Source organism: Uranotaenia lowii, chromosome 3 (assembly GCF_029784155.1).
Source record: "Uranotaenia lowii strain MFRU-FL chromosome 3, ASM2978415v1, whole genome shotgun sequence".
NCBI lineage: Eukaryota > Metazoa > Arthropoda > Insecta > Diptera > Culicidae > Uranotaenia > Uranotaenia lowii.
The window spans coordinates 86,912,157-86,933,451 of record NC_073693.1 but is presented as its reverse complement, the minus strand read 5'-3'; the positions used below and the strand labels follow the sequence as shown (position 1 = coordinate 86,933,451).

The 21,295-nt window shown below is 37.3% G+C and overlaps 1 protein-coding gene across 7 annotated transcripts in view; it reads right to left on the bottom strand.

Annotated features, from left to right (window-relative positions):
• LOC129756408 (uncharacterized) overlaps nucleotides 1–21,295 on the bottom strand; it is a 434,792-nt gene that overhangs the window by 29,355 nt on the left and 384,142 nt on the right. For 5 of the 7 annotated variants that reach the window (XM_055753271.1, XM_055753273.1, XM_055753274.1 and 2 more), the window contains 5 exons: nucleotides 14,212–14,279; nucleotides 2,940–3,075; nucleotides 2,662–2,878; nucleotides 2,289–2,605; nucleotides 1,415–2,098 (listed from right to left, as the gene is read on the bottom strand). In XM_055753271.1, coding sequence (XP_055609246.1) covers nucleotides 1,415–2,098; nucleotides 2,289–2,605; nucleotides 2,662–2,878; nucleotides 2,940–3,075; nucleotides 14,212–14,279 — 1,422 coding nt within the window. The remainder of the gene's footprint in view (nucleotides 1–1,414; nucleotides 2,099–2,288; nucleotides 2,606–2,661; nucleotides 2,879–2,939; nucleotides 3,076–14,211; nucleotides 14,280–21,295) is intronic. The other 2 variants (XM_055753272.1, XM_055753279.1) reach the window with 1 other exon arrangement.

Genomic DNA, 21,295 nt, shown 5'->3' with positions numbered 1-21,295 from the left:
ATATCGTATGGCTTGTGGGACTAACGTACAGGGTTTGTCCGGAAAGTAATAGGACTGACTGTTTTCCGCCGCGACTGTACTTCGGAGTGTGCCCGCGCCGACAGGATAGGGTATTTAAAGGGCGTTCCTAGCTAAAGAACGAGCCGCTGTTTGTCTCCTAGCAACGGGAGAACCAGGAGAGCCTATTTCGAGCGACGTGTTTCGGTAAATGGTGCAAGCCGAAAAATGCAGCGTTCGGTAGACTAGAACGCGATAAAATTCTGTGTGAAACTCGGTCAATCTGCGACAGAGACGTTTGAAATGATCAAGCAGGTTAATCAGATGTTGCTTTATTTAGCAAGACGTGGTGTGTTTCGCTGGCTCCAAGCCTTTTTGGAAGGTCGGAAAGAGGTCTGCGATGATGACCGTGCTGGAAGACCTTCGTCTTCGACAAACACCGACAATGTGTCGAAGGTCTTCCAGCACGGTCATCATCGCAGACCTCTTCCCGGCCTTCCAAAAAGGCTTGGAGCCAGCGAAACACACCACGTGTTGCTAAAGCATCATCTGAGTAATCTGCTTGATCATTCAAACGTCTCTGTTGCAGATTTACCGAGTTTCACACAGAATTTAGTCGCGTTCTGGTCTAACGAACGCTGCATTTTCGGCTTGCACCACTCACAGAAACACGTCGCGCGAAAATGGCTCTCCTGGTTTTCCCGTTGCTAGGAGACAAACGAACTGCGGCTCTTTCGTTAGCTAGGAACGCTCTCTACCTTATTCAGTCGGCGCGGGCACGCTCCGAAGTACTTTTCTGTCCTGAGATTGTCCTGTAATTTTAGCTGTTGAAAATACAGTACGAAATCGTCCCGATCACAGAAGAAAAGATTAAGTGTATAGATTTGGAGGAATATCGTCTGATGAACATATGGAAAAAGTACGTGAGGTAAACACGTCGAACCGAGTGATTTACAAGTGATGGTCATGGTATACTTTATTAGTGGAACTGAGATAAAAATAAACTGAGAAATATTTGATATTAGTACTTCAATTATGTTTTCATAAAGATTAATCTCTTTTCGCATCAATAGAATCATTCAAAAGCTTATGGTATTAGCTTTCCTAAGAAAAATCATTAGTGTAGATTCATGTCACTTCAAAAAAGATTAGCTCTGAAAGGTTCAAACAGAAATTTGCCGGTAAAAATCGAATCCCGAGTTGAAAGTGTAAGAAATGTAAGATCTTAGTTGAACTTGATATCCAGACAACTCTGAACTCAAAAAGGATAATTTATTATATCGCCCATTAGAGGGAATTAAAAAAAACAAGTCTCAAGCATATTGCAGTTTTTTCGTCACTGATATATGTATGTTGCCGCAATGATGATTGATACCGTCATCGTTGAGTCTTAATTTAAAAATCACACATTTCTCACCTGTGATAAATTCAGCACCAGCGAAGGAGTCCCGTTCGTTGCACCATTGGAGCTGACCATTGGCGCATTGCCGCCATTGCCAACCGTAATATGATTATGATTTCTTACACCATTACTTGCACCTCCATCAGGACCCGTAGACCCTGAAGATGGTCTTTGCTGCTGTTGATTGATGCCATCATCGCCGGAGCCATTCGTTGACGACGACGTCGATTGGCCATTGGTTAATTGATTAGAATTGGCGGTTGCGGACGAGTTATTACCGGTGATGAGCAGATGACTTCGTTGTTGGTGTTGCTGTTGCTGCTGCTGCTGATGATGGACCAGTCCATTGGTTAGCTGATGACCATTGCTGCCAGTTGTTAATTGTGAATTATTGTTTGCACCGGAAGCGTTCAACGAGTTGAGATGCTGGGTAAGGGTTCCGTTGACTAGAAGAGATGAAGAATTCTGCTGTTGCTGTTGTTGATGTAGGGCATGTTGTTGCTGCTGCTGTTGATGATGGGGGTGGGGATGATGATTGCTTGCAATTGCTCTAATTGAATTGGGATTGTTGTTTCCGGAATTGGAGGTAGGGATAACTTGAAAGTGGATCGGAGTGGAGTCTTTGGAAACCGCTCGAGATGCTTCCAGTTGTTGCTGTTGTTCTCTGGCTCGTCGATTGTCAATCCATCGGGGGTACATCTAGGTGTCAGCGTGAGGGCAATAGAAGAAAGCAATAAAAATTAATTGAGATTATGTGGTTGGTTTGTTGAGTCCTAGAAGTCAGTAGATGTACAGATTTATATCGAAAGAAGACACTTTGATTTGATAATCAAGACCAGCAGTTAAGTTTTATGGCTAATCAACATGTACATTACAAAATTGGACCTACCCTTGATCCAATTAGTACATTGGGAGCCGTCGAGCCAAAGTGCCCTTCCCCGGGTCGTTTCCCAAGTTCGCTTGCCGGCACCGGTGCCGAGTTTGATTTGGCCGCACTGATTCTCCTCATTGGATGGGAACAACTCTTTCCGTCCACGCAATTAGCATCCGAGCATCCACATTCCAACTGTTTGACCAAGGCCGATTGCCGAGCCATCCTCTGCTTCTCCATCAACTGACTGACGATTGCTTCCACCGTTTCCGCGGTTGAGATTTCCAGCTCATTCTGCGCGTCCGGTTCATCTTCGCTGAAAACTGCCGGAAAAACTGGTCCCATTAGTTGATAGGTTTTGCGGATCTCTTCTCTAGTATCGAATACTTACACATGGGCTTCAGCTGACTGACCAGTTCCTCCTTAGTCCATTCCTTCTTCTCGCCCCACAGTGCCAGATTCGGGGTGATGACGGCCATCTTGTTGTCATCCGGATACGGGACGTTCAGATAGTGAACTAGAACGATATCCGGATTCTGCAACAGCCAGTAGCAGCGTCGATGGAAAGTTGGAAGGATCGCCGAGTGGACGTAACAGCCGTAAATGCACTGGGAGAATATGGAAAAAAATCATCAAAAGTAGTTCTCCTAGGAAAATATAAGAACTTACCTCAGTGCCTTGAACTTTCAGTTTCATGTGATCTTCGCGGGTTGTTTTGCCATCCTTTCGTTTCTTCCAACAGTAGCCGTCTCGTCGGTAGCGAACCTTTTTTCGTGAATACAGCAACATGGAGCCGCTTTTCGGTCTGTGGAATGAAAATAAAAAAAAAGATTTTCAGTAAATATTCCAAGCATTCTGTAGCAAACTAGCTGACCCGGTAATCATCGTTCAACCATAGTTTCTATTGATTTAACAGAATTTTTTCAGCACGTATCCAGGCCGGACAAATCAGGGCTGTTTTATCTAAAAACCTGGCAATATCCGGGCATATAATTCCAAAATTGTCGACCAAAATCAGGGCAATATCCGGGCAAATTTGATCAAAACCTAGGAATTACTTATCAAAAATCAAGAAAAAAAGTAGTAGAAAAAACTTTAAAAAGAATTTATCAACAGATTTGAAATCGTATTGAAGGCTCCCGAAAAGCTTTTAATGATTATTTTCAGGAAACTTGCTCTAAATTTCGTTTTGGACAAATTAATTAATAAATATTTAAAATACAATTTGTTTTTTAACCCTTCATTTCATGATTTTTTATCTTTCCTCAAAAATCATTTTAAACAGTTGAAAATGATGAGTACATCAAGAAAAAAAATTAAAATAAAATACGATTTTTCACGTTTTCCATACATTAATTGTTGCAAATTTGTTACTTTATGAAACGAAGGGTAAATCTTGATTTCAGAATGAAAATAAGAATGAACCAATCCAAAATCCTGGCTTTTCCAATGAAATACGGGCAACCGGACCAGATCGAACTTTTCCCAAATTTTATATTAAATATCCGGACAAACCCCTTTAAAACCGGACAATCTGGCAGGCTTTTTAAAGACTAAGGTTGCCAGATTGCCCGGTTTTATCCGGGTTTGCTGAGTATTTAATACAAATTTTTAGAACAGTCCGGACCGGCCCGGTTGCCCGGATTGGATTGAAAAAGCCCTTGTGTAAATACGATCTTAATAGTGTACATGAGTTTTGGAGCGATAATAAATGTATATTTTTTAATTTTTATGTTAAGTAATTTCTGGGTTTTTAAAATTTTTTTCCGGATACATCCCAGGTTTTTGGTCGTCAAATTGCAAACTAATTGTCCGGATTTGGCCAGGTTTTTTTTTTATAAAATGCTCGGATTTGTCCAGCCCGGATACGTACTGAAAAAAAAAAAATCTGGCAACCTTATAACAGACCCTTACAGTTTGGAGAGGGAATAACGGGAAGGGTTTCATATAAATTTCGTTGTGAAGCTTCAAAACATATCAACCTATGGAACTTAATTTGATATGAGAGGATTTTGGCTAAGCAAAAAATCTCCTTCGAATACGGAGCAGATGGGAAGTACAGGAGGGCTCCCTTACCAGTTTTCGGCATTAATCAAGAACAAGCGCCCTTTTAGAGGTGGAGTCGGAAAGAAATAGGCACTTTATATTCATATTTTATGTCACAAATATTGAAATCTCTTATCAAACAAATGGAGCCAAATATGGCATGTGACGTTTTTCAGATACTTAAAATATTTCTATGACATAGGTCGTGGGAACAGATTCGAAATATTATATTTTCAAAACAAATTTAGACATCAAGCTTCAGAAAATAAGTTTGAGTTATCGTTGTACTGCAATTTGAAACTCCAGCTGCAGTACTCATTTCATAGCGGTTGCTTTAGAAATTAGTTGTCATTTGATTTTAGAATTATACCACAAAAAATAAAAAATTCAATAATGACTGGAAAATTTCATTTATTTTTGAGAGGTGTTGTAATAAAAATAACCTCTCAATTAAGGGCGTGATGTCAAAATCGATCATCGATATTATGATGAAATTTCCCAATAGACCAATTCTTGGTTCGCAGATTGTTGAATCTTCTTTTGCTTTGCCTTAAGCAAAAATGTAATCGAGTTTTTATTTCCCTCGAGTTCACGTAATTAAAACACAAGCACAAAACATTTAATAAATTTTTTCAAAGTGATTTATTATTTCCTGAATTATTCATAACATTCCCCATTACATTAAAATAAATTCAATAAATTGCTACATTATCAAAGCCAAAAGGAACCTGCCACTCATCAACAAGTAGCTAGCAATTTTCCTGCCGACCTTCCTCACAAATCAATTAGCGGCTCGCAAGCGAAAGAAAACGCGTGAGCAATGCTAAGAAAGCCTATCGACACCCACCCCATTCTCACTTTCTTCTCAATGGATGGATCGGCGTTCAGCCGCGTTTAGTCTGGCCAACGCCAAGCTACAAATTATTTTAAACTTACCACAGCCAGGTACTTTTCGCTACTTTTCCAGGCCATTTAGCTTCTTAAGTTCTAAGTTCCACACGACACCGAACGCAATATATCCGGGGGAAATTTCCACCTTCCTAATGTTTGTGTGAGCCCGGCCTTTGCTCCGGAATTAATTAGACGGGGATAATTTTCGCGCCCTTTTAAACGTGTGTTTGTGTGGTGGTGCGAGGCGTGTGTGAAAATTCCCGTTTACGCGTGGAGATTCCCAAGCCATTCTTAGACGGTGTTTCTCGGAGAAAGACGAAGGAATTCCTTGTAGCAACAACCGGTGCAACTTTAGTCATACTGTTTCGTTTTGTTCGCCGTTATTAGTCAAATAGAGTTCAGCTCCCGGTTCTTCATTCCGCATATCATAATTTATTTCCGGTTTGCTTACAAACAACTATTTTCCAGCTGCTTTCGCACGAGGATGGTGAAATGCTTTAACGGAGAGCGTTTGCGAGAGCCTGGCAAGGCTTTTATGTCTATAATTTACTGTTAGCAAATTGTTTGATAAGTTTTGTGCATTGCATTCTAGAACGGAAGCAAAACTTGAATACATTTGAAACGGAAGCTTAAAGACAGAAATATAATTCGATGTCCGAATTTTGCTTTATTTTTCTTTACTTATATATAAAAATGAAGGTTTTTTTGTAACAATATCACGTTTAAAAAGGTACCCAGAACGACGTGAAATGTGGTCTCGGAAGATTTTTTGGCCAAAGGTTTGTATAATAGTGTAAAGAACCTTCAACTTAAAAAAGGAGGGCTCCCATACGAATTAATTTTATTATTTGATTCAAACTTACAATTTTCCGTCGAATGTGATAAAAAATTGGTTCATAAGTATCCTTTGATTCAAGAAGTTGATATTTATAGCAGAATGACTGCTCTAGTTTTTGAAACGGGGGCTCTCATACAAAGTTATTAAAAAATAATATGTAATTAAAAAAAAGACAGTTTTTATGGGAATTTTTTAAATTGTGTACTTCCCTTCTTTCAAAACAGGGTGCTCTCACTAGAAATAAACACAAAATTTGATGTAGTTCGTATTAGTTTAATATGGTTCTAATAAAAATGGTTTCAAAACTAGATTTCGCAAGAAAAACATTATTGTACAAAATTTAAGAAAAAACAACTAACGACTAACTCTGGTTTTTGTAGCATCACTTGAAAACAGGTGATTCAATTGACGTAAATTTTTGTCATCGGAGGTTTTAGAGGCTAAGAATGGTTCAGGTACAGGTACAGTAGTTGGAAGCACTCTCACTTGAGGTGAGGGGGGCTACCACAGTGAACAGACGTGCAAGCTAACCCACAAAACTTGGGTAAAATTTCCAACGTTCATTTTGAACCAGTTTTTGTTTTGTTGACTGGACCACCAGATGTCTCCAATCACACCAAAGAGAACTGTCACAACTTAACTGAGAAAAAATATAAAATTTAGGTCAGTTTTGAACAGGTCTCATTAACTGCTTGGCATGTTTCAAAAATAAAAAAAAAAAACATATTGTAAATTTCATAATATAAGTTATTTCGACTGCCTCAGCAGTGCAAAAATAAAGGAATGGATAAAAGTTTTTCACCGGTACTTTTCAATCGTAAATAAAAAAAAAAGTTCCACTTCCAGGTTTATTCAGGTTTACCCGGATGTTTAATATTAAAAATTGTAAGGGAGCCTTCCTTCCTTCTTTCCTTCCACCCAATTGAAGGAGTGAGGGGTACTAAATCGGATTGATCGACTTTGGATCGATTTTTGCGAGATCGACCTTTTTAACTTAAATTTCCGATTATTTGGATCGAATCTTTATCTTCAGAAAAATCGATTAAATCGATTTATTTTCGATGCGATCTTTCCCAAGGATTTTCTTTTATCAATTCTGTAAACTTTGGCTTTTCGTTATTGGTGCTACCATGTCTCTAATATTATCGAGACCGACTTAACAGATAGCATTTTTTAACTCTTTACTCTTGAGGAAAACCTGAACGCATATCAAAAGCTAATTAAGCCTTGAATTATGCATTACTCAGCTCGAAATTTCAGTTCTTATCGAAACACTCTCGGAAGAAGCTCGGTGGAAGGCTGAGACCACAGTTAAAAGTATTTCTAGAAAAATAAAGTGTTCATTTTAGGTATGAATTATTACATTCAAAAAAATATTTTAATATTGCTTCAACACGGAATAAAATTACATGGGTTTTCCAAATACAGGAGCATAATAATTTTACTATGCCCACGATCTAATTTTTTCTACCACGATTTAGTATTTTCTACCGGAAATCTGGGATACAGAACTAGATGTCGTTTTTTTTTCAACTAACTCGAGAATTGCAGGTGAGTAAATTACGTTTTTACCTAATTTATCTACTGCTTATTGAACAAGCGAACTGTTTTGAACTAATCAAATGTTTTTTCCCATTTTTTTATCTGTTCTAATGTCTGTCTGAATCAGGAAAGCTCTCTTCGATGCATACAATGCGAAGATTGTCATGGCCCGCTTTCTTGAGTGTTGGCCTTGAGAGAACTGTCAAAACATCGCAAATCAATATGAAAAAAACGTAAGTTCAACCTTCAATAATTTTGATCTACTGATTAATTGATTTTTCTTAATTTTTTTTTCAGAATTTTCCGATGAATCATCAAGGGGTGAATCGGTCCGGCTTGCTAAATAGCATCATAAAGAAAAGTGATGTTATTGATGTGATGTGATTATTATATTGAAAAAATAAAAAAAAGTTAAAAAATGAATATTTTTCTTGAGCTTTCCAAAATATCATAATATACGTTTGTTGGGGCTTGTGATATAGCTCACTTGGCAAGTCTGTTGTCTTCTGAGCCGATGTCCGCGAGCTCGAGCCCAAGAGTAAACATCGAACACAGTTGTACCGGATAAGTTTTTCAATAACGATCCGCCAACTGCAACGTTGATAAAGTCGCGAATGCCATAAAGATGGTAAAACGACTATAATCGAAACAAAAAAAAAATAATATACGTTAATTATATCATGCAACATAGTAATTTTATTATCTCTATCATGATACCACACTCATTTCTTCCATAAAAGATAATTATATTTTTATGTACGAAGTAAAAGAACTCTTGCTGTCATTGACAGTTTTAACACGGTTGCATTCGAAATTATCGTACGTATCCTAAATCAAGACATAGTTTATTACCATGCGTGGAGTATTTTTAGAAACAAAACACTATTGACTCAAAAATGGTTGGTTGCGTGTTGTTCATTTAAGCCACTGATTTAGTAATTTTACAATGCTTTTCTTTTGAGTGTACTCTTAATGAAAATGCAGTACTCGCTCATTAATCGGACGCTTTTGAATCGGACACGCTTGTTATCGAACCTTTTTGGGAGCTGTGTCCACAGCTAGTTTTACTCAATAATCGGACGTGAAATATCTCCAATTACAAAATATTTAAATCATCTATCAGACACTTTCCTGTTTATTTATGAGTGGTTTTTTGTGCTCGGCTATGTTATCAGGCAATACTGTTTTTTTCATATATTAGTTTTCCAATGTGTGTAGCTTTTAAAACGCATTCAATCCAGTTTTTCTCTCTTCTTATAATTCAAACTTCAATAAAATATCGATTTTTGTGATGAAAAATAGTGATTTGAGTAAAAATTGACCAAAGTTATGTCTCTGTCAAGGCACGGACGCACCCTTCGGTGCCAATAGTGTCAGATTAACGAGCAAGTACTGTTATTCTTGAAAAATTAGTTAACTTGAAGAATTGAACTTGAGCCGTGTAGATGATAGCTGTGCCCGGATTTGATTGAAAAATGCCCGGATTCGATAAATTTTTTTTGCATAATCAAACAAAACAAATCAAAAAGAGTTATTGAAATATTGATTAAAATGATTTTTTTTTTGCTTCACTTTTATCAAAATAGTCACGATCGGTACTTTGGAAGTACTAATTTGGTTCCATTTGCTAGAATAGCTGTGCAATTAAAATGCAAGTCAATGCAATAAAAATTGAATGGAAGCTCCCTTCCCCCATTTTCTCCCCGCTGGAAGAAGGGAGGTGACTCAAATAACTTTGAAACATTTCTATTATTACAATACCCTTACATTGCATTAATTCATTATAAAGGGTGTGGGCTTGTGACATAGCTCAGTTGGCAAGTCTGTTGTATCCTGAGCAGATGTTCGCGAGTTCGAGCCCAAGAGTAAACATCGAACACAGTTGTACCGGATAAGTTTTTCAATCACAATCCGCCAACTGCAACGTTGATAAAGTCGCGAATGCCATAAAGATGGTAAAACGACTATAATCGAAACAACAACAAAAAAATTATAAAGGGTGTCCACGATGAAATTGCAACACTCAAAATTGATTCACAAAATTCGAATTTTCATCCGATTGCCATCAAATTTTCAGGGATTGAAAAATAACTATTAAACTTCATTTCATACTTCATACTTTCTTCAGTTCCTCGACGCCTTCTACCTAAGGTCGTTTAAAAAGGTTCTGCTTCATAATTGCTCAGTACTTCTCGATGGGGTGGAGCTCCGGAGTGTTGGATTGAAGATTTTCGGCACGAAATTGACCTTATTGTCCGCATACCACTTCAGCTACGACTTTGGAGTAGTGACATGAGGCCAAATCCGGCCAGAAGATTGTTGGGACGTTGTGGGCCTTCAGGAGAAGAAGCAGCCGCTTCTGGAGGCACTCTTTCATGTACAGCTGTCCGTTCATCGTGTCCTGGGTCTCGAAAGATGCACTACGCTTCCAGCACGTGCAGATTAGACTGGCCCATAACCAAAAAAATCTTTATATTCCACGCGGCACCCCCTAGGTTGGTGCATTTAGGTGAAAAAATGACTTTCTGAAAGTTTCAGGTCATTTGGAAGAAGCACGAGCTGGCGCAAAGGAATTGAAATTTGTATGGAGATTTTCGGCAAAATGTATGAAAAATCGACATACTTTCACTCTTTGTGTTCTAAAATATGTTTCTAGTATGTTAGAAAGCTCAGAATTTCAGGAATTGTAGTTCAAACAATGACAAACAAGTTTGTAGAAGATTGTGACGCGATACGAGTTGGCTGTGATGAGTTATCCGCAATTGAATGTGTGATTTTTTCGCACTTCATCGATATATCGTGAACGGTGTATAGGTGGATTATTAGTACTAACTTGATCGCATTGTCACACAATGAGAATTACAGATAGAAAGTTTGTGTCTTGGGCAAATTTGTAGCTTATTTTATAACAAATATCTTTGCAAAAAGTTGAAAGAAAGGTTTAAAAAACTATAAACTGCTGCATTGTGCGACGACGCGATCAAGTTAGTGCGATTATTAGCCCATACACCGTTCACGATATATCAATGAAATGCGAAAAAATCACACATTCATTTGCGGATAACTCATCACAGTCAACTCGTATCGCGTCACAATCTTCTACAAACTTGTTTGTCATTGTTTGAACTACAATTCCTGAAATTCTGAGCTTTCTAACATACTGGAAACATATTTTAGAACACAAATAATAAAAGTATGTCGATTTTTCATACATTTTTCCGAAAATCTCCATACATATTTCAAGTCCTTTGCGCCAGCTCGTGCTTCTTCCAAATGATCTGAAACTTTCAGAAAGTCATTTTTTCACCTAAATGCACCAATCTAGAGGGTGCCGTGTTGAAAAAAATGTTGTAAAAATCATTCCATACAAAGTTGGGCCAGTCTAGTCCGCACTAAGAAGATGTCCAAATTTGCGAATAAATTCCCGGTTTGGCAAGCCATCTGCACTAGACTGGCCCAACTTTGTATGGAATGATTTTTACAACATTTTTTTCAACACGGCACCCTCTAGATTGGTGCATTTAGGTGAAAAAATGACTTTCTGAAAGTTTCAGATCATTTGGAAGAAGCACGAGCTGGCGCAAAGGACTTGAAATATGTATGGAGATTTTCGGAAAAATGTATGAAAAATCGACATACTTTCATTATTTGTGTTCTAAAATATGTTTCCAGTATGTTAGAAAGCTCAGAATTTCAGGAATTGTAGTTCAAACAATGACAAACAAGTTTGTAGAAGATTGTGACGCGATACGAGTTGACTGTGATGAGTTATCCGCAAATGAATGTGTGATTTTTTCGCATTTCATTGATATATCGTGAACGGTGTATGGGCTAATAATCGCACTAACTTGATCGCGTCGTCGCACAATGCAGCAGTTTATAGTTTTTTAAACCTTTCTTTCAACTTTTTGCAAAGATATTTGTTATAAAATAAGCTACAACTTTGCCCAAGACACAAACTTTCTATCTGTAATTCTCATTGTGTGACAATGCGATCAAGTTAGTACTAATAATCCACCTATACACCGTTCACGATATATCGATGAAGTGCGAAAAAATCACACATTCAATTGCGGATAACTCATCACAGCCAACTCGTATCGCGTCACAATCTTCTACAAACTTGTTTGTCATTGTTTGAACTACAATTCCTGAAATTCTGAGCTTTCTAACATACTAGAAACATATTTTAGAACACAAAGAGTGAAAGTATGTCGATTTTTCATACATTTTGCCGAAAATCTCCATACAAATTTCAATTCCTTTGCGCCAGCTCGTGCTTCTTCCAAATGACCTGAAACTTTCAGAAAGTCATTTTTTCACCTAAATGCACCAACCTAGGGGGTGCCGCGTGGAATATAAAGATTTTTTTGGTTATGGGCCAGTCTAGTGCGGACATGCTCCGGAATGCCGAACTTATCTAAACAGGTAGCAGGAGATTTGTTTGAAGTCGGCTTTCACATTTGTTTCGTCGTCCATGATGCAGCATTCAACTTTCGTCAGCATGTTGAGGTACAACTTCCTAGCACGGGTTTTGGCGGACTTGTTCTGCTTCTCGTCGCGATTAAGGGCCTTAGCCCAGCCTTTGTTTTGGCCTCCTGGACAAAACTTCGGCTTAGGTGCAGCTTCTTAGCCGCATCCCGAACGGGGGTGTTCGGGTTCCAGTTTAACGCCCCGCCTACGCGGTTATGATTTTTGGTGTTGTACGGAATACTTTTTCCTTCACTTCTGGGCTTCCGATCGGTGCTCAATCGTTCCTCGAACCGCTTAATCACTCACGACACCGTGGAATTTGCGATTCCCAACGTTTTAGCGATGGAATTATGCGAGAGATCCTTGTTCGATTGCGCAAGATTGTATCACGCACGAGCTGTTCTTTCGACTCCATTTCCACGAGTTTTGATCACAGAACTTTAAAAATTGCAGGATGTATAAACAATGCTCAACTGCTGAACTCAATCCACCCTAATTTTTATTAAATCCTACCCAACGGTTTAATGGTTAGAGCAATTTCATAGTGTGGCAATTTCATTATGCACGGACACCCTTTATAGTAAGCTCAAAAAAATTCAATTGCTTCCAAAAAATACTGATTCTACACAATTTGAGTCAAAACGTTTAAAAAATCATATTGTGATATACTGTTATGTTAAATGAAAGTAAATTAAATCAACAGCAATTCGCCTTGTTGGTATATATCTAAGTTTAATGTTTTCTCTTTGTTTTGGTTTTTCGCCCTTTAAGTTTAAGTTCATAAATGAAGTTTCATTTCAATAATTTTAACTTGGGTTGTGCAGCAGATCTCCCAATAATCACATAGTTTCTGACCTCTTTCGATGGGAGTGTAAACGAATAAAGGGTGTTCCCAAATTTGAAAGACGATGTCGAGCCCGTAGTCGTTTAATTCTTCAAAAAGATTCCTTGATCCGGTTTAAGTTTATATGATTCTATATAACAAATATGTATAAAACATATGTTTGTCACAAAAGGTCTACTGGCACAGTAAATATCTTGCATTGTTTTTTTTCGGATGCGGTCATTTGTTTCAAACTTTTACATAATGTCAAGAGAGGTCCAATTTCATTCTAACCATTCAACAAACGTACGATTCATCTCGGTTGACAATAAAATACACCCTTTCAGGTAGGGGCCTACCCACCAAAATTTACACCCTCCCCGGACCAAGGAAAGGGTTTGCGCGCCTCATGTAGCATTTCCCGGTGTCGTCGTTTGTTTTATCCGCTTTTTATGGACACCGGAGATAAAGTTTAATTAATATGTATTTGCTGGGAATAAATCTTACCGAACGGTGTTAGTTTTTCGTTCGGTTGGGCTTCGAAGAATCATAAGGGTTGCCCAAATTGATAATGGTGGAGGAGGATAAACCTTAAAAAATCCAGAGGAGGATGGTGTCCTCACTCGAAAATGAAGACTCCCGGTCCAGCTCATAAAGATGTCTGGCAGAATAAATTCATAACTTTCCGAATGTGGGCCTCGTCCTTAAGCAACGATATGTGAGAATGAACTGGTTCTTTTTGATGACGCTGTAAGATTTTCGGCCAATAGAGGAAATATTCAATCATGGAACCCCCGGCCTGGGATTCATCCTAAATCCTCCCCCATAAAACGATACAAAATACGGTGGTCATAAAAAGCGCCAGGTTTGGTTCTCCTCAGATGGGGTGAGAACTCTTGAAAAGGGTTTATTCAAAGGTAACGGAACAGTTGACAAATTTGGCTACCTTCCCCATGCATCAGGTTAATAAAGTTTAAAAAATGCATCATAAAGTAAACGGCCCGAGCTGTTTGGAAGATTTTCGTTTCAAAAACATTTATGATCGCTCGTTCGCTCGTTCATTTGAAGTCAGGCGCGACTTCGTTACGGGGCCATTTATTTACGGACGCGCTGTAATAATTTTACAACCAGCAAAATACAACTTAAAACAACGGATGTGTCAATAAAAGTATGGAAAAACGAGCGCTAATATTCGGCGTTTGTTTTTTCCCTCCTGTCCTAAACAGGTGAAATGGTTTCAATTTCCCAGCGAAATTTTTCGCGGTTACACCGTAAAGTTAACTGTACCCCTAATTTTGTCTTTTTTTTATTTTAACATTAAAACTTACCTCGTTTTCACCTCTTTCGACTGCCATTCGGAATGTTTGTCGAAACTGATGAGGATGGCGGCGATTTCCTGGAAGGACAGTAAAAAAATATTGTTTAGAGAGAATGAACCATAAAGTTTTGTTTAGTGGGTGGTAATTGAAACAAACGTTTTGTTTTTCTTTAAAAAAAACTCAACCAAATTTTGACTTGATCAAGACTTGAGACTTTTGATCTAAGGTACACAAAAGATAACGATTAAATCAGATTTCGTTTACCCGCTAAGCAAACATACGAATGGAAAGTGCTTTTCCACTTTTCTTGCAGAAATTGTGATTCCAAAAAGTAACAAAAAAAACCTAGCCAAACAAAACCAGGAAAAACGAATTCGCATAAAAATGGAGCGGTTCATTTGTATTATTAAATTAAATCGCATTTCTTTCCAGAGCACACATATGCTTTTTGATTTTTTTTTATTCTCGGTTCTTCGAAACTTGCCCAGAATATCCATTTCATCGCAGTTTCATCTCCGTGGGAGATTTCTGCCGGCAGATAGAACATCTTTGGCTTTATCTATCGCTATCTCTCTGGTTCGGTTCAATTTACAGAATTGAAAGGAATATGCATTTTTGTGGCGCTTTTTTACTTTTCATTTCCGGAATCGAGACTCTCCGATGAATGTAGCAAAAACCCATTAAATTGGAAAGGGGGCAAACATACAGTACAATCTCATATATGCTCATGATGAGATGCTTGCAAGCGAACAATCGAGTAGAAGAAGCGATTTCCACCTACCCAAACTTCTTAATTTCGCCGAATGGGATATGTGGAGAAGTGTATACTTTTTTGGTTCATTTAAGTTTGAAAAAAAAAAACAAACCGCGGGCGCCGGGCCAAAATCGAAAAAAAAGACATTTACATTTTCCTTTGTTGGTTGGAATTCACTTTGCTCTTGCGATGATGCCAGTGACTTTATCAGGGTTCACTATCTTGAACGAACTTCCATACTAAGTTCAACAAGTAAGTTTTCGATTCTGAACAAATGCTACTTCTGTTTCCCTTTATGACATTTACGAGGTTGTTCTGAAAAGTATCCGAATTTAACGTGAAGATGGAAGCACTCTTGACACTTAAAAGATCAATGTATTTTTCACTTTTTTATAGACCCGAAATCTGGTTACAAAACAACCCTACAATTTCTATTCAAGGGAATAAAATGATACTACAAGGTGAATGAAACGTATTGTATGCCACCGAAATACAAAGTACATATTTCAGTCTTATATATTCATTCACTTATTCATTTTTAAACAAAATTGTCCCATTAAAATTCGAAACAAAACAAAGAACTTAGAAGCTCAGAAGTAAAAGCAAATAATAAATTCATGACGATTAGCTTTTGATGAATTGAGGCATAAAAGGGAGTAGTTGTTAGGCCAGAAAATTTATAGTTACAGCTGTTTGTGTTTCGAAGACCAACTTGGACCACTACAACAAAGCTAAGCTTAATTTAGTGTTTTATTGTGAAAACCACAAATCGGGTACATTTTTCTTCCAGAGAGCAAACTTGTGTCTAAAGGCATTCGTTAGTTATAAGGGATATTCTAGCAAAAACTTAAACTTTTTAACTGTAATATCTCTGATTGGTGCAAACCAAGAAAATATTTTTTGATGGCATTATTTAATTCAAATAATAAATATTTGATTGTATAATTACAGGAGATTAGTTATTTTTATACTCGAGAAAATTCCAAAGCTTGATAAATTTCAAAACAAATTCAAACATTTAGAAACCATTTGGAAGAAAACACCGCCATTTCTCGTGCGAATGCCGATTTTTCATCGTTTTGTTATTGCCTGAGTCTATTGCAAATTGCAATGCTTCAATAAACGATTTAGCGTATTTAACTAACTTTTGGTCAGATTTTAAAAATTTACAATTTGAAAAACGAAAAAAAAAATTATTATTAAGAAATTTGACATATTGTGCTAACTCGCTTTTAAAAGCATCGCAATGAACTCTGGAAATAACAAAACGATGAAAAATCTTTTTCTCGAGAAGTGGGGATGTTATTTTTTAAATGGTCTCTAAATGTGTAAATTAGTGTTAAAATTATACAAAATAAGAATTTTTTTTCTCGAGTTTAAAAATAATTTTTCTTCCTGAATCATATAATAAAATATTTGATATTTTAGTTAAAAAATAATGCCGCCGACATTTTTGTTGTATGAACTCATTCACAAAAGTTAGAGCTAGAATACTGTTATTTTCGACACACCCTAACATTTCAACTTAAAAATCATAACTCGCTCACAAATCGTGGTGTATGTGGTGTTTTCGGAAAAGTTGCTTCAAAAACCGTTGGCTGCAACTTTGTGCAAGACAATTTGGCTCTATCTGTTCACTGGATAAAGTTTTTTATGTGTAAATCATGCAAAAATGACACGCCCTAATATTTGATTTCAGATCAATGTGTATTGAATTGAATGTAATATATGGAACCTATGGAACAAAAGTATATATAAAAGTATACATATGTTAACAATTAATACTACAATCAAGCAGTGAAAAATCACAAAGCGAATGAAATAAAACTATCTTTTAAAAACCTTAGTGACATCGATGCATGGATTCAAATAAGGTAACATATTATTTAAAAAAATTGTGAAATAAAAAAAATGGAAAAAAAATGATTATATTAGTTCTTAAACTTGAGAATCTATTTTGGCATTTAACATGGAGGCTGAAATTGAACTTTCTAAAGTTCATGATTACACTTCTCTTCCAAATCCTCCTACTTTTGAAGAAATAGATAACGTTCTTCCTATACCATATTGACTGGTTGACAGAGTTTTAGCCGCCATTAGAAATGAAATGACATGAATTAGGTGGAAGAATCTTAGGAAGTCAAAAGAGAAGCTATTAAACAGGGTTGGCCATTTTCACCACAGATGTCCAATTTAAAAAAACGCCTAGTATTGATAAGGTACCCAGATACTTCCAAACATCCAGCAGAGATGGGTTAAATGGGAAAAAAATCAACGCTAGTTCCAACCAGAAATATTTGAGTGTTTGTTTGATTGCTACACAAAAAAAAAGTTGCCTAACAGAGATAAGTGTAGAAATGCTTTGCTAGTATCTAAGTAAGTTACAGAGTTTTGTAAGAAATTTAAGCCCAACTAGGAGTTGGGTAAACTTACCTACAAGACTGTCAATGCTCCATCTCTTTTATTGCCGTTGAATCCCCAAACCGGAGTGTTCGATATGTCATGATGACCAGACAACCAGCAAACATCTTCCAAGTGTTGGAACCGAAGAACACAAAGGGTTTCCGATTACCAAAGTGTTTGACATTTTTCGTCGTCGCAAGGTTGCGAATCACCATCGCGAAAACTTTAGATTTAAACTGCTCTGACAATACATGAAAAGTTTCAGTTCTTGTAAAGAAAAGAAGGATTTTGTTCGCAAACTACGAAAACTTTGTCCTTCAGCAGATTTTCATAAACTACGTGAAGCCTGTGGAACTAAAATTGAATTCTAGCAAGCTATTGGATAAAGGGTGATACGGTCAAATTTTGGTCAATATCAACTTGATGTATTTCTTTCAATTTTGCATTTAAAAAACCTGAACACCCCTCATTTTGAAGGTTTGTGTGTGTAGAATTTTGTTTCTATTTTGATTTTGGAACTCACTCTTCAGTTGTCAAAATGCCGTCCAAGGAAGAAGAGCAGCGTATCAAAGCTTTGCTAGCGCATCCCGAAAATCCAAGCTACTCGCACGCTAAGCTGGCAAAATCGCTAAAAGTTGCCAAATCAACCGTTACAAATGTAATTAAAGTGTTTGGGGAACGTTGGTCGACAGCCAGGAAGTCTGGATCGGGGGGAAATCGAAAACCGGAAGCCGCTGAGACGACAGTGAGAGTTGCCGGTAGTTTCAAGCGAATCCCTAACCTCTCTCTCCGAGATGCCGCAAATAAGCTGGGTGTATCGTCTACAACCGTGCATCGAGCCAAAAAACGAGCCGGACTATCGACTTACAAGAAGGTAGTGACTCCAAATCGCGATGATAAACAAAATACGACGGCCAAAGCGCGATCCCGGAAGCTGTACACGACGATGCTGACGAAGTTTGACTGCGTGGTAATGGACGACGAAACCTACGTCAAAGCCGACTACAAGCAGCTTCCGGGACAGGAGTTTTATACGGCAAAAGGAAGGGAAAAGGAAGCAGATATTTTCAAGCACATGAAACTGTCAATGTTCGCGAAGAAATATCTGGTTTGGCAAGCCATCTGTACCTGTGGCTTTAAAAGCAGTATTTTCATAGCTTCCGGGACTGACAGACAACCAAGAAATTTACGTGAAAGAGTGTTTGAATAAACGTCTGCTGCCTTTCCTGAAGAAACACGGTTGTTCCGTACTGTTTTGGCCAGATATGGCATCTTGCAATTACGGTAAAAAGGCCATGGAGTGGTACGCCGCCAACAACGTGCATGTGGTTCTCAAGGACAAGAACCCTCTCAACACGCCAGAGCTCCGCCGAATTGAGAAATACTGGGCTATTGTCAATCGGAACTTAAAGAAGACCAAAAAAACTGCTAAGGACGAGCAGTAGTTCAAGGCAAACTGGCTTTCTGCGGCGAAGAAGGTGGACAAGGTGGCTGTATAAAATCTGATGGCAGGGGTTAAGCGTAAGGCCCGGCGATTCGGAATTGGAAAAGCGGAAGCCTAACTGAATATTTTTCCTGAATTTTATACTAATAAAATTTGAAAGAGAAATTTAATTTGATTTTTTAAATAAACGATTTCACCGATTTACACGCGTTTTCCCTTGACCAAATTTTGACTGAATCACCCTTTTAATGTGTCTCTTAATTTGTATTGAAATTTAACAAACTTTGGCTTTTGGTTTCTCGAGTTTTAAAAATAACCAATCTCCCATCACTTTAGAATCAAATATTTGATATTCGAACAGAATGATTCCGTAACAAAATATTTTTTTTGGTTTTGAGCTGAGTTTGATGCAGTGTTTTGTGAAAATGGAAACAATTGCAAATCGAGTTATTAACGAATGTTTGGGTTTTTCCTTTTTTTTATCAAGTTAAATCCTGTTTTTTATGTTTCATAATAATATTTAAGTTAAGCCGAAGCCGCCTTCTAAGATATCTAGATGGCATTGCGAAGTGAAATTCGATAGCTTCTTGTTTCACCCTTACGTGTAATAGTCATATTGTGGGGTTTTCATTTGATATTCAGTCATTTACAGCATATCAAAGGTAATTGGATGGAGCCACCATCCTGGATTTCAAGATGGCGTCAATTAGCTGAATTCGATTTTTTATAACCCGTACACTAAATACTCATATTGTGGGGAATTCATGCGATTTTCAGCGATTTACAACATTTTGGAAGCTAAGCGAAAGCCGCCTTCTTGGATTTCAGGATTGTGTCAGATAGTGAAATTCGATTTTTTCTTGTTTTACCCTTCCACTTTCCTACTAATATTTTGAGATTTTTACTACAATTTCAATAGTTTACAGGATTCCTCTTTCAGCGGAAGTCGCTATTTTGGATTTCAAGATTGCGCCAGATAGCAGAATTCGACTTGTTCTAGTTTACAACTTTCATCTTATACTCACATTGTGGGATTTGCATTTGTTTTTCTGTAATTTACAGCTTTTTCAAATTGTTGAATTAGCTAATCGCCGCGATAAGTTGTATGTTTTAATTATCGACTTTTTTCGGCGAATAAATAACTACACAATTACTTGCCAGTTGGTCCGGACGTTTCGAGCTACTTTTGGCTTTTCACTCCTCTTCAGCGGACCTTAAATTAAATTTATTTTTCTATAATATACCATTTTACCAAACTATTTTAAACTTACTTAATCTAGCGATCGTCTACACTACTGTTTGTAGTTATTTGTTTACTTTTGATGTTATGTTTACATTTGTCTGTCAGTGTTTTGATCTTAGGTAAAATGGAATTGTAGGCTGACACAGCTTGTAGTAGCTCGAAACGTCCGGACCAACTGGCAAGTAATTGTGTAGTTATTTATTCGCCGAAAAAAGTCGATAATTAAAACATACTTTTTCAAATTAAGTGGAAGCCACCATCTTGAATTTCGATATGGCGTCAGATAGTGAAACTCGACTTTTTCTGGTTTAACTCTTTCATTCAATATCTATATTGTGGGGATTTCATGCAATTTTCTGTCAGTCCAGTCACTTATTTTAAATCTGAGCGAAAGCCGCAATCATCGATTTCAATATGGCGTCAGATAGCAAAATTCCACTTTTACACGTTGTTCACTTTTGATTCATACTGATATTCATGGGTTTTCATGCAATTTTCTGGGATTTACTGCATTTTAATGCTAAGCGGAAGGGGTCATGTTGGATTTCGAGATGGCGTCGGACCTGAAGTTCGACTTCTATTGCCATTTTAAGTAATATGCATCTTCGAAAAGAAGAGCACAAGCCGCCATCTTGAATTCATGATGACGTCAAGCAATAAATGTTTATTTCTACGAAAATAGTCCGAAAAAAATGCAACACTTTGTCATGTGAATAACTTTTAAATGCATGTATGGAAATTAACGAAATTTTAAGCAAAGCTGCTTATTAATGTAATATTTCTGTGTGCAAATATTTGTGACGTTTTGTCAAGCTGTTTTCGAAATAGCATCCAACGAAGAAGTATTTCGACTTAAATTTGAGGGCAAATAAATCAAGTCTTAATTTGATAAACTTTCCTGTTTCATGAAGCTTTACCTTCAAAATTACTGAAAATTTTGGATTCGATAGAAGTTATAACAAATTTAGAAAACGAACATAAATAGACCAATTTATGTGCTATGCAGGGAAAACAGTCACATTTGGTGGAGTCTTCTTTGTAAATTTAGCCATCCATCGTGTCAATCTTTATAAAACACCGTCCGAACACCGTTGCTGGAAATCTGCCAGGTGTTCGCTGAAAAGTTAGTTTTGCTGGCCATAAAGAAATTTTTCAAACTTTTTCCTCGCAGCCGGTCAAAATATTTCGCACTCGATTTTATTACCGTATTTTGTTTATTTTACCACTGGGGAGCTTTCTTTATACCTTG